The sequence below is a fragment of the Phycodurus eques genome, chromosome 13, assembly GCF_024500275.1.
Source record: "Phycodurus eques isolate BA_2022a chromosome 13, UOR_Pequ_1.1, whole genome shotgun sequence".
Lineage (NCBI taxonomy): Eukaryota > Metazoa > Chordata > Actinopteri > Syngnathiformes > Syngnathidae > Phycodurus > Phycodurus eques.
In genome coordinates, this window is record NC_084537.1 from 4995711 (window position 1) to 5008730 (window position 13020).

Consider the following 13020-nt stretch of genomic DNA (forward strand, 5'->3'; position numbering starts at 1 on the left):
AATATATTCACTATATAAAACCTAATTTATTTCAAACCTAGCTGCTAATTTACTTTCATCAAACCTAGTCAACTATGTTACTCTCTATGTAAAACCCTTGCGATAAGTTCACTCACTACGCCAAATGTAGTTTACTTGTAATATCAAACCGAGCCAGCTGGTTTTCCCACTTAATCAAACCAAGTCAGCCAGTTTACTTGCAGTATAAAAGTGAGCTATTCTTTATTTCATGATATCAGTCCTAGTTTGCTTACTATATCACCAAAGACCAAACCTAGTTTACACACTATATGAAACTTAATGAGCTAGTTTATAGATTATAGCAAAACTACCTACTAGTTTACCCACTATATCAAAACTAGCCAGCTCATTTTGTCATTATACAAAGCCTAGTTTTCTCAATATCAAACCTAGTTGCTAGTTTTGTTACATCAAACCCAGTCAACCAGATTACTCACTACATCAAGCCTATTTTACTCACTACATCAAAGCTTGCGAGTAGTTTACTCACTGCATCAAACCTAATGATCTTGGCTGTATTAAAACTAACTAGTAGTTTACTCACTATATGAAACCTATCCAGCTAATATACTCGCTATATAGAACCTAGGTCATATCAAACCTTGTCAGCTAGTTTGCTCAATACATTAAAGATAGTTTACTCATAATCTCATAATAAGCCAGCTAGTTTATTCACTAAATCAAACCAAGTCAGACAGTTTACTCGCTATATCAAACTGAGCCATTTTTTTTTCTCACTACATCAATCCTAGTTTACCCCCTTTATCACCAAAGATCAAACCCAGTCAATTACTTTACTCACTATATGACTAGCTACTACTTTATTCACTATCAATCCTAGTTACTAATTGGCTTACTATATTGAACATATCCATCTTTTTTAATGACTATCTGACCTAGCTACTAGGTGACTGACTATACTATTGTGCGACGTGTAGGATGGTGCCAATGGTGGTGCAGTTCTCAGTCCTGATTCTGCTGCACTCGTGTCTGGTCCTGGTGACTACAGCTGAGGACTACAAGTGTTTGCCTCTGGTCCTGCGCCAGGCATGCTGCTGGATCAATGAAACGTACACTGCACGCAACGTCGTTATCTTCCTCTCCATACTCATCAACTTCCTGGCAGCCATGATCAACATTGTGAGTACCCGCGTACGATACTGCACAGATTTTTTTCCCCATATGAATTGAAGTCATAAAACCTGCTGTTTGTTGTTGTGTGTCAGCTGTGGTGCGACTTTGACAAGTCAGGCACGTTGAGGAACAACACCTTCAACAACTCCAATGCCATCGCTGACATCTGCTTTTACCCGGAGGTAAGCGCAAGCAAACGCCGCAAAATGGCATGGCTCCGGGACTTCATCATGCCATGACACCATTGTGCAATGACTCCGTAACTCAATCATATCATGATTCCATAACTCCATCATGTCATAATTCCATCATGCAAGACTCAATCATGCCATAATGCCATTACGCTTTGACTTAATCACACCATGACTCCATAACTCCATCATGCCCTGAGTCTATAACTCCTTTATGCCATGACTCCCTGACATCATCATGCCATGACTCCATCATGGCATGACACCATAATGCTATGACTTAATCATGGCATGACTCCATGACTTCATCATGCCTTGACTCCCTAACTCCATCATGCCATAACTCCCTCATGCCATGACTCCATCATGCCATGACTCCAAGACTTTCATCATGTCTTGACTCCCTAACTCCATCATGCCATAACTCCATCATGATATAAATCCATCATGACATGACTCAATCATGCCATGACACCATGATGCCATGAATCAATCATACCATGACTCCCTAACCCTTTTTGTCACGGGCCACATCGTAGTTATGACTTCCCGCGGAGGGCCACTATGGCTGTGAACCCATATAAATGAAAGATTACCACATATATTCTAATTACATACAGTATACACAACACATTGATGAATAACCAGTTTTGAAATCAGAAGCCTATAAAAACATGTTTTCCAACTATGGCATTTCTTTTCAAAGGGGGATTGGTAACAAAAAAAAAAAAAAGCTTGGAAATATCTCAATGGTATTACACCAGAACACAATGAGCAATTTTGATTTGCTTTCGTGGGCCACATAAAATTATGTGGCGGGCCGGATTTGGCCCCCAGGCCACCAGTTTGAAACCTGTGCCCTAACTCCATCATGCCATGACTCCATTATGACAGAATTCCATAACTTTATCATGCCATGACTCCATGACCTCGTGTCTTGACTCCCTAACTCTATCAAGCCAAAACTCCAACATGCTCAGACTCCATCATGCCATGACTCCATTATTCCATCATGCCATAACTCCATAATGTCATAATTACATTGTGCCAAGACTCGATCATGCCATGATTCCATTATGACAGAATTCCATAACTTTATCATGCCATGACTCCATGACCTCGTGTCTTGACTCCCTAACTCTATCAAGCCAAAACTCCAACATGCTCAGACTCCATCATGCCATGACTCCATTATTCCATCATGCCATAACTCCATAATGTCATAATTACATTGTGCCAAGACTCGATCATGCCATGATTCCATTATGACAGAATTCCATAACTTTATCATGCCATGACTCCATGACCTCGTGTCTTGACTCCCTAACTCTATCAAGCCAAAACTCCAACATGCTCAGACTCCATCATGCCATGACTCCATTATTCCATCATGCCATAACTCCATAATGTCATAATTACATTGTGCCAAGACTCGATCATGCCATGATTCCATGACGCCAACATGCCATGATCCCACCATGCCTTGACTCACAACAATCCGAGCTGTATCACTATTTGACAAGAAGGACCTCACTCACGCTGCACTTCTTTAAAGTCACTTGATGAATAAACACACATTGGTGTAATTGTAAAGTGAGGCGTGTGCTTTTTGTGCTCTTTTTGTGTCGGTGCAGTACTTTGTGTTCACGGGTGTGTTGGCGATGGTAACGTGTGCCGTCTTCCTGCGTCTCAACTCGGTTCTGAAGTTGGCCGTGCTGCTGCTGATGGTCGCCGTCTACTCGCTGCTCACCGAAGCGTTCTACGCTTCGCTCTTCGTGCGTTACGACGTCGCCCACCGCAACACAGAGTGAGCACATACGAATTTACATTTAGACAATCGTCACACTTTTTGTGAATGGGCCGTTTGTACGTGTGCGTGTGTGTGGGGGTGTACGTAAATTAAATTTCTGTTTTCAATCAATTTGTTTCACAATAATCTGTATTCCAATTTGTAAATTGTTGTTTTTTTTTCACAAAAATGTACTATTTTAATTGAAGTTTTTTTTTTTTTTTAAATCTATTTCTGGTTTTAAATCGATTTTTCTTCCCAAAATATTTCTTTCTGATTTTAATACATTTTTTTCACAAAATTCAATTAGCGATTTTTCACAAAAATTAAATTTCCCCAATTTAATCAGTTTTTTTCTTAAACATCTGTATTCCGAGTTGCATTTTTTTTTGCCCCCACAAAAATCCAATTTCCAATTTTATTTTATTTTTTTTCACAAAAAATTAAATTCGGACTTTAATCTCTTTTTTCACAAATATCTCATTTCTGATTTTAATCGATTTCGTTTCACAAAAATTCAAATTCCGATTTTCATCTATTTTCACAAAAATCTGATTTCCAATTTTGATACTATTTTTTTGTTTGTTTTTTACAAGAATCTGATTACTGATTTTTATTTAAAAGGTTCTATGAAAATGTGATTTCTGATTTCAATTATTTAATTTCCCTTCTCTTATAGAAAAAGTCAATAACTGATATTTTCCAAATCAAGTTTTGCTTTTGTGTTGTTTTTTTCACCACTGGCATTTTCTTTATTTCTTCTGATTCCAAACAACCTTTGAAGCATTTTTTTCCAAGCAGGTTTACTCCACTAGTAGAGAGCTTTTGTAAACTAGCTCCTCTCCGTTAGCATCAATTTTGCTATTGAAAACAGGCCACACTGCTGAGCTTGAAGAAAATGACTGTGGTAATGAAGACGATGATGTTGGCTTTCTCGTGTTCTGCACTCGCAGGAACTTCCTGGGTACCAAGGAGACGTCGCTGCTTCTCATGGTCATGTTCCTCCTTGCCGTCTTCTACCATGGACAGCAGGTTAGATTGACACCCCCACCCCAAACAATCCCGAACTCGGGCGTCAAGATCTCCCTCCGTGACCCTGGTGCTTAGTTTATTTTGTTCCAAAAAAACACCACGGGTACATGCAGATTTGCAGAAATGTTTTTTTTTAAAATGACATTTTTTTTTTTTACTGGAATATTTTCCATCCTTACCTCCAGACAAACAATGGACTGGTAATTAGTCAAGGTCAGGGGAAATGTAGACAAATGACAGATTGGTCGCCAGTCGTGGTCAGAGCACATGGAGACAAACAATGGACTGGTTGCATAATGTTCGAGGTTTGAAACTTGAATCATTAACTAGCCACCAGTCTATTGTTTTTCTAGATTTGCCCTGAGATTGACTAGCGACCAGACCATTGATTGTTTAAAAGTACCCTGACATTGACTGACGACCAGTCCATTGTTCTATATGGCTGTTTTAAATAGTGATGCACGACTTTTCAGCCACCAATTTTTTGGGGGCGAAAATGGCCCAAAAAGTCCATTTTGGTTTCGTGTCATAGAAATAAAATGGCCAAAACCAGATGCTTTTATGATGCAAACAAAAACTGCGGCCAGTGCGCGGTCCTGTTAAATGTATTGTAATTTTTTGATCTTTTTTTTTTTTAATGTTGCATCCATATTTCGCTTGCTGTCAAGTTTCAACCAACATAATCATCGCCTCCATGGCAGCAAATAAGTTACACTTCTGACAAGCCATTCTAATTGCGAAGCTTTCGTGACATGCGGTCGCGACTTGGGTGGTACAGTACACTCGTTACATAGGTCTGGCTAGTTGAGTTTTTCTTTTAAAAGTGTCCTTGAAAATGAATTTTTAATCATGACCTAAAAATCGTCCTCTTCACGTAAATAAATTCAGCTCAATCAACCAAAGGACGGGAAAAATACCAACGTGACTCAGCCTGCGTGAAGTTGTGGTGGTGAATCTAAAATCTGATTGGTTTGACCATTTCAAGGGTGTTTGACTTGGTTGATACCAGCACTAGATAGAATCGTTGATGGGTTTCTTTTCTTTCTATGCAGCTGATATAATATTATAGAGTCTAATAATTCAAGTACACTTTTTTTTTTAAGAAGAATTCACTTTCAATTCTAAAGAATCTCGACCATTGGCATTGTAGAACAATAAGTAAAATATCTTAGATACATAAAAAAATATAAATAAATCAGACTCAGGTCCTGTCTCCAAAAATTGCACTTAAACAAATATTAAACATTGGTCACATGGGCATAGAGTCATTAACCTACGATGAAGAGCCCGAAAAAAATATCTTAAAGCCTGCCCAATTTGAATGAACACAAAACCATGTATGTATGTAAATGTATGCATTTGAGCTTTGTCACTGTCTTTAAATCAGATGCCACACATTTTAATATCACTGTTATTTTTTGGTCTTTATTTTTCACTTATTGTATGAATGTTGTCACGTGATGTACTGTATAATTTCTGCTGCCTCTTGGCTTTTAAAAAAGAGATGTTATCTCTCAATAAGCGTTTACCTGCTTAAATGAAAGGATAAATAAAATGCAAAATAAGGCCCACCCTCGAGCTGCTGGACTGTGAAGTGAGACCTCTACCTGTCAATCAAATGACGCTGAAAACGACTTCGCTGAAGTCAACTACTGCCTGAATATTGATCATGTGTGCCGCTGTGGTTTATAAACATTTAACTTTCCCATACGCTGGTGCATTCACTAGTTTTAATGCTTCCTGTTGATCTAAAAGCCTTTAAGCACACCCGATAAGCATGTGTTTCTGCGTGTGTGCCGCATGTGATTATCGGGGATCCAAATGAATTATGAGGACAGTAAACGATTAAGCGGCTAATTGATAGTCGGATTCCTCAGCAAAGTGTTGTCAATGATTGCTGGCAAGAGGCACTCAAACCCTCCCAAGCGTGCGCGCCCCCATAATTAATTTATATGTATTAATTCTCAATTTGCGACCGCTTTGCCGGCGTTCATTCAACACAAGAGACCAATCAGCCCAACTCCTTCAAGGCTTCATTACAACCTTTATTGATCACTCAGTTTGTCGCCTTGGAAACTTATTTGGCTCTCAAATTCATAACTGATGTAACCAAGCGAATTATTTTTTTTATTTCATTCCTAACATTTATTTGATGATTACCTTATTCGATGAGTCATTCCATGGGATGGGTTATACAATCTTAAAAGAAAATGTCCGATTTTTTCGCAAAAATCTTATTTCCGATTGTAATCACATTTTCCACTCTGCTTGTCGAAAAAGCAAATGACATTCTTCAAAATAGGTTTTGCTTTTTCGCCCCTTCCAGAGTTTGCTTTATTTCTCCTGATACCAAACCAACTTTAAAAACTGTTTTTATTCAGCAAGTTGTTCTTTTCTCAGCATTAACTTCCACAGAAATAAATATATTTTTCTTGACAGAAATTGTGAAAATAAGTGCTATACACACACACACAAAAAACTTGAAAATTAGTCCAGTCGTGTTTTGTTTCAGAGTGGGAATTAGTTGCTTTTTTTGGAAAATAGTTGTTATAGTTGACAGAAAAGTCATTCAAATCTGGTGACCAAATGGCTAATTTGTCAACACTGACTGTGCAGCGTGGTAAAGTTGACATGTTGACTGGTCAACTAGTCGGGTCAACCTCTATTTCATAGTGGGAATTAAAGTACGGTAGCTTTTTTGAAAAAATGTTGCCAGCGTCAGAAAAGTTGTTAAATACAGACTGCAAATTGCTAATTTGTCAACGATGACTGCGTGGAGTGGTAAAGTTGACACGTCTACTAATCAGCTAGTCGACTAGTTGGTTCAACCCCTATTTAATAGTGCGAATAATAGTCGGGGTTTTTTTTTTTTTTTTTTTTTTTTATTTGCTCGAATTGTCAGAAATGTCATTAAATATAGCGACCAAATGCCTCATTTGTCAACACCGACTTTGCTTTCGTAAAGTAGCTCCTCTCTGTTCACAGCCATGTTTTTAGTGAAAGCAGCGTACATTAGCGAGGACACACTTTCAACTACCAAAACATTGTAATAAAGAAAACAACGCCCCGAACAAACCGGCTTGACTGAATGTCTAAAATGGCGGTGTGGTTTTTCTGGGTGTGCGTCCAGCTGGAGTACACGGCCCGCCTGGACTTTCTGTGGCGCGTTCAGGCCAAAGAGGAAATCAACGAGATGAAGGAGCTGCGAGAACACAACGAGAACATGCTCAGGAACATCCTGCCCAGCCACGTCGCCAGGCACTTCCTGGAGAAGGACCGCGACAATGAGGTGAGCTACCGTGCGCTACGCTGTACGTATGGGCTGAAATATGTGCCAGCAGGAAGTGAATTTGAATCATTTACATTTGAATCTGAATTTCTACACTTGAATAATTGCATTCAAAAACTGAATTCGAAAAACGTAACTTGAATTTGTAGTAAGTTCAAACATTGCATTTAAAAACTGAATCTGAACAGTATCATTTGAAATTGAATTCATCAGAATCAGAATTGTCTTTATTTGCCAAGTATGTCAAAAACGCACAAGGAATTTGTCTCCCGTAGTTGGAGCCGCTCTAGTACGACAACAGACAGTCAATTTACAGTGAATACCTTTGAGATATAAAAACATAAAAATGCAGTTTCTGAGCAGTAAGAGGTGACCAGTAATGTGGTAATGCCAATACAGGGTTTTTTTTTGTTTGTTTGTTTTTGTTTTGGGGGACAATTGTGCAAATGATGCAGAGTCCTTGGCAGCATGTTACAATGAAATTGTAACATGAAATTGTAACGGCAAGCGGGAAGAAGCTGTTGGAATGTCTGCTAGTTCTCGTTTGCATTGTCTAAAATGTTTTCATGTATTTACGTAATTATTAGTTTGGAATTGAAGTCCAATAAACTTAAAAGTGAATGTAAGAATTTTTTATCTGCACTTATCCTCTTTGGCCAATCAGCACCTTTGTTTTTTGGTTTTTATCTCGTGACATAGGGACTCTCCGGAAAGTCAATTATTCTAACCACCTCCAGTATTTTAACCTTTATACCACCTTCCCTGAACCTTTGTGGAATGCATCATACGGGTACAAACACACATGAGAGTGGGGAGAACATGCTAACTTCCCACAAGCAGGCAGGAGCCCACATTCAAGCCCAGAACCTCAAAACTGTGAAGCAGACATGCTAACTACTAGGAAACCCTGCTGAAGATATAGTTTTTTAAAAAAAAAGTAACAAATTCAAAAGCTGTTGATGCAGACCAAAAGGTGTTGATTGTACTTTTGGTGATGAGGCTAACAAGCGTCCAATCAATATTATCCTTCCATATATTCCATATTACAAAACAATGTTATTATGTTAGCTTCATTGAAGACAGAGTGACTGGCCACCAGTGCATTGTTTTTCTATATGTGCCTATATGTGAGAGGTAAAGTTAAAAATAAAAAGGCACTTAGTATGTTTGTCAGTGTTGTTGGTTTCCGCTGATTGCTTCCAAAAACGGCAGTAATAAATAATAACAATAAACGGGATCATGATAATGAATAATGTAAGGTCCGATTAGCAGGCAGCCAGTGTGCATCTTTAATGACGTCCCGGTTAATTAGCGACACTCATTTTGGGAGCGGAAAGATCGCTAGACATTTATAATTGATCAAGATCTCCAGACATTCATAATTTATCTTGCCTTCACCTTCGCAACAAAGACGCAAACGCTCCATAACGACGGGGGTGCCATGCTGGAACAGCAGACATGTTGGACCCTGGTGAGCGAGCACTGAACAGTATGCATATCAGGTTAGCACAAACAACTTATTTAGTTAACTTTTTTTGTCACCTTAACGTTAAAATAGAGATTTCAACATATACTATTGCTTATTGCAACAGTAGATGATCAAGGAGAGAACCCTGAGGGACTCCACACAATGCATGTTCATCAGAAATAAAATTACAACAGTTACCTCTTCAAGTGTTTTCTCATTAAAAGTTCATCCATGCATCTGTGTTCCACCTCTTAAGGGTTAGGTTTGGGTCAGCTGGGGCCTCATGTACAAAAGGTGCTTACGCACAAAAACGTGGCATCCGTTCTTTTTCACGGTAAAGTTCAGATGTATCAGGAGTGACATGACCGTGGAAATGTGCGGCGCCTCGCGCCAACTGCATGGCTGGCGTACGCACATTTCTGCAGCTTTTGGTGCTTTGGCGACACTTCGAGGTGATGCTGGGAAACTGTTCTCAGAAATCTGCACACCAGAGACACATGAATAATTAGCACTGATGAACAATTCATGCCCGGCAACATTTGATTTCAACAATGCAATTGAGGCAAGGGCTGTGAATTCTGAATATTTTTGTGCGTATGACGTTTTCTGGATTTGAGCGTACGCCATGTTTTAGGAGGAAATCCACGCAAGTCTTTGTAAATGAGGCCCCTGGAGTCTATCCCAACTGACTTTGGGAGACCCTGAACCTGTCATCAGCCCACATCAGGGAACATATCGACAAACAAGGAACTGGCTGCCAGTCAATGTCAGGGCACATATAGACAAAAATAAGATTGTTCGCCAATGTCAAGGCACATATGGAAAAACAATGGACCGGTCACCAGTTAATGTCAGAGCACATATAGACAAACAATGGACTAGTCGCTAATCAATGACAGGTCCCATATTGACATAGACTGGTCATCGGCAGTGATGCCGTTACAAAGTAACACATTAGATTCACGGTAAAGTAATGAGATTACAGTTACTTCAGCAAATCAATAATAGTTACTTATGAGACAACAACGTCTCTTAACTAGCATTAATTTGTTGCTGGTGACTCAAAGAGTCACAACAGCCCATCCAGCCATAAGCACGTTCCCGAATACGCAGAACACTTATTTTCTACTGTGTAGAGGAAAATGCCTGGGAGGTCAATATTTATCATACAATCCACAGGTGCGCAAACATTTTTAAAAAATGCAAGAAATGCACGGCTTGGGATTGGCTGGTGACCAGTTCAGGGTGTACCTGGTCTCTCGCCCAAAGTCAGCTGAGATAGGCACCCGTGACCCTAGTGAGGATACACGGTTCAGAGAATGGATGGATGTTATTCTACACAAAAAAATGTATTGTTATTCTGCCCACTTTTTGACACTTGTCAACCAATTCATCCATCCATCCATCCATTTTCTGAGCCGCTTCTCCTCACTAGGGTCGCGGGCGTGCTGGAGCCTATCCCAGCTGTCATCGGGCAGGAGGCGGGGTACACCCTGAACTGGTTGCCAGCCAATCGCAGGGCACATACAAACAAACAACCATTCGCACTCACATTCACACCTACGGGCAATTTAGAGTCTCCAATTAATGCATGTTTTTGGGATGTGGGAGGAAACCGGAGTGCCCGGAGAAAACCCACGCAGACACGGGGAGAACATGCAAACTCCACACAGGCGGGACCGGGGATTGAACCCGGGTCCTCAGAACTGTGAGGCTGACGCTCTAACCAGTCGTCCACCGTGCCGCTCAACCAATTCAAAACAGTCCAATTTCAACACATTTCAGAAATTCACGCCATCCAAGGGTATTATTTTTCTCACTCCTGAGTTTCACACTTTTCCTAGAATTCCACCCCCCAACTCCACCACAGATCAAAAGCTGTGAAATGTCACACAGCCATAAGTATTCAGACCCTTTGCTCAGTATTTAGTAGAAGCCCCCTTTTGAGCTACTACAGCCATGAGTCTTTTGGGGAATGATGCAACAAGTTTTTCACACCTGGATTTGAGGACCCTCTTCCATTGCTCCTTGCAGATCCCCTCCAGTTCTGTCAGGTTGGATGGTGAACGTTGATGGGCAGCCATTTTCATTCCAGAGATTAATTGGGTTTAAGTCAGGGCTCTGGCTGGTGCCATTCAAAAACAGTCACGGAGTTGTTCTGAAGCCACTCCTTTGGTATTTTAGCTGTGTGCTTAGGGTCATTGTCTTTTTTTAAGGTGGACCTTTGGCCCAGTCTGAGTTTCTGAGCACTCTGGAGAAGGTTTTCGTCCAGGATATCCTTGTACTTGACCACATTCATATTATCTTCGATTTCAACCAGTCTCCCTGTCCCTGCAGCTGAAAAACACCCCCACATCATGATGCTGTCACCACCATCCTTCACTGTTGGGACTGTATTGGACAGGTGATGAGCAGTGCCTGGTTTTCTCCACACATGCCACTTAGAATTAAGGCCAACAATTTCTGTCTTGGTCTCATCAGACCAGAGAATCTTATTTCTCACCATCTTGGGGTCCTTCAGGGTTTTTTTTTTTTTGTTGTTTTTCTTTTAAGCAAACTCCATGCGGGCTTTCATGTGTCTTGCAGGAGAAGCTTCCGTCGGGCCACTCTGACATAAAGCCCCGACTGGTGGTGGGCTGCAGTGATTGTTGACTTTCTAGAACTTTCTCCCATCTCCCAACTGCATCTCTGGAGCTCAGCCACAATGATCTTTGGGTTCTTCTTTACCTCTCTCACCAAGGCTCTTCTCCCCCAATTGCTCCGTTTAGCCGGACGGCCAGCTCTAGGAAGGGTTATGGTCCTCCCAAACGTCTTCCATTTAAGGATTATGGAGGCCACTGTGCTCTTAGGAACCTTAAGTGCAACAAAATTGTTTTTGTAACCCCCTGCCTTGCCACAATTCTGTCTCTGAGCTCTTCAGGCAGTTCCTTTGACCTCATGATTCTCATTTGCTCTGACATGCACTGTGAGCTGTAAGGTCTTATATAGACAGGGGTGTGGCTTTCCTAATCAAGTCCAATCAGTATAATCAAACACAGCGTTAAAAAAAACACAAAGATAATCAATCAGATTTCAAGGAGGACTACAAAAATCTGAGAATATTTACTGTTGAGAGGCTGAAATTCTGAGAATTATGACAAGTTCAAGTTAAACAATGTCTCTCAACAATGAATCTGTTATCAAAATAGCTGTCGATTAATGGATTAATTGTAGCACCTCCATATAATACAATGTATTTCTCCACATGTTTCATGTTGTAGGAGTTGTACTCTCAGTCTTACGACTCAGTGGGCGTTATGTTCGCGTCCATCCCAGGATTCGCTGACTTTTACTCGCAGACGGAGATGAACAACCAGGGAGTGGAATGCCTCCGACTGCTCAACGAGATCATTGCCGACTTTGACGAGGTCAGCGACGATGTGTTTTGTTCATGCATGTGTGTGTGTTTGTGCGTGTGTGTGTGTGTGTGTTGACGTTGTGTGTGTGTGTGTCTTTGTATGCAGTTACTGGGAGAAGAACGATTCCAGGACATCGAGAAGATCAAAACCATCGGCAGCACTTACATGGCCGTGTCGGGTTTGTCTCCCGAGAAGCAGGTGAGCATCCTCCGCCTGATGATGCTGCGATTGTGGCTTCTTGCCCCAGCTAAATCTGATTGGCTGCTGTGTTTTGTACTGGATTTTATGTGCGTGTGCGTGTGTGTGTGTTGTTGTTGTTGTTGTGTGTCAACAGCAGTGTGAAGACAAATGGGGTCACTTGTGCGCGCTGGCCGACTTTGCCATCGCTCTCAACGAAAGCATCCAAGAAATCAACAAACACTCCTTCAACAACTTTGAACTCAGAATTGGTAAAAGTGGTGCACCACATGGCACACTACACAGCACACTATGTTTCACTATGTCTCTGCCATGTTGCACAATATAGTAGTGGGTGCTGGCTGGAATATGGTTGGGTTGGATAGGGCGGCCCAGCTTAAAAACTCCACTGTGACATGGTAAAACTGTTCCGGCATAAAAGGGATACAGAGCCTCCATTCTGCTTGACCTAACAGCCGAACAGGACACAAAAAAAAAAACAAAAAAAAATCTAACACGTC

General features: G+C 40.8%; 1 protein-coding gene across 2 annotated transcripts in view; it reads left to right on the forward strand.

Annotated features, from left to right (window-relative positions):
• adcy8 (adenylate cyclase 8 (brain)) overlaps nt 1–13020 on the forward strand; it is a 68586-nt gene that overhangs the window by 53823 nt on the left and 1743 nt on the right. The window contains exons 9-16 of one of the 2 annotated variants that reach the window (XM_061693498.1): nt 960–1161; nt 1248–1337; nt 2981–3153; nt 4089–4167; nt 7298–7456; nt 12185–12331; nt 12428–12520; nt 12657–12771. In XM_061693498.1, coding sequence (XP_061549482.1) covers nt 960–1161; nt 1248–1337; nt 2981–3153; nt 4089–4167; nt 7298–7456; nt 12185–12331; nt 12428–12520; nt 12657–12771 — 1058 coding nt within the window. The remainder of the gene's footprint in view (nt 1–959; nt 1162–1247; nt 1338–2980; nt 3154–4088; nt 4168–7297; nt 7457–12184; nt 12332–12427; nt 12521–12656; nt 12772–13020) is intronic. The other variant, XM_061693499.1, reaches the window with a different exon arrangement.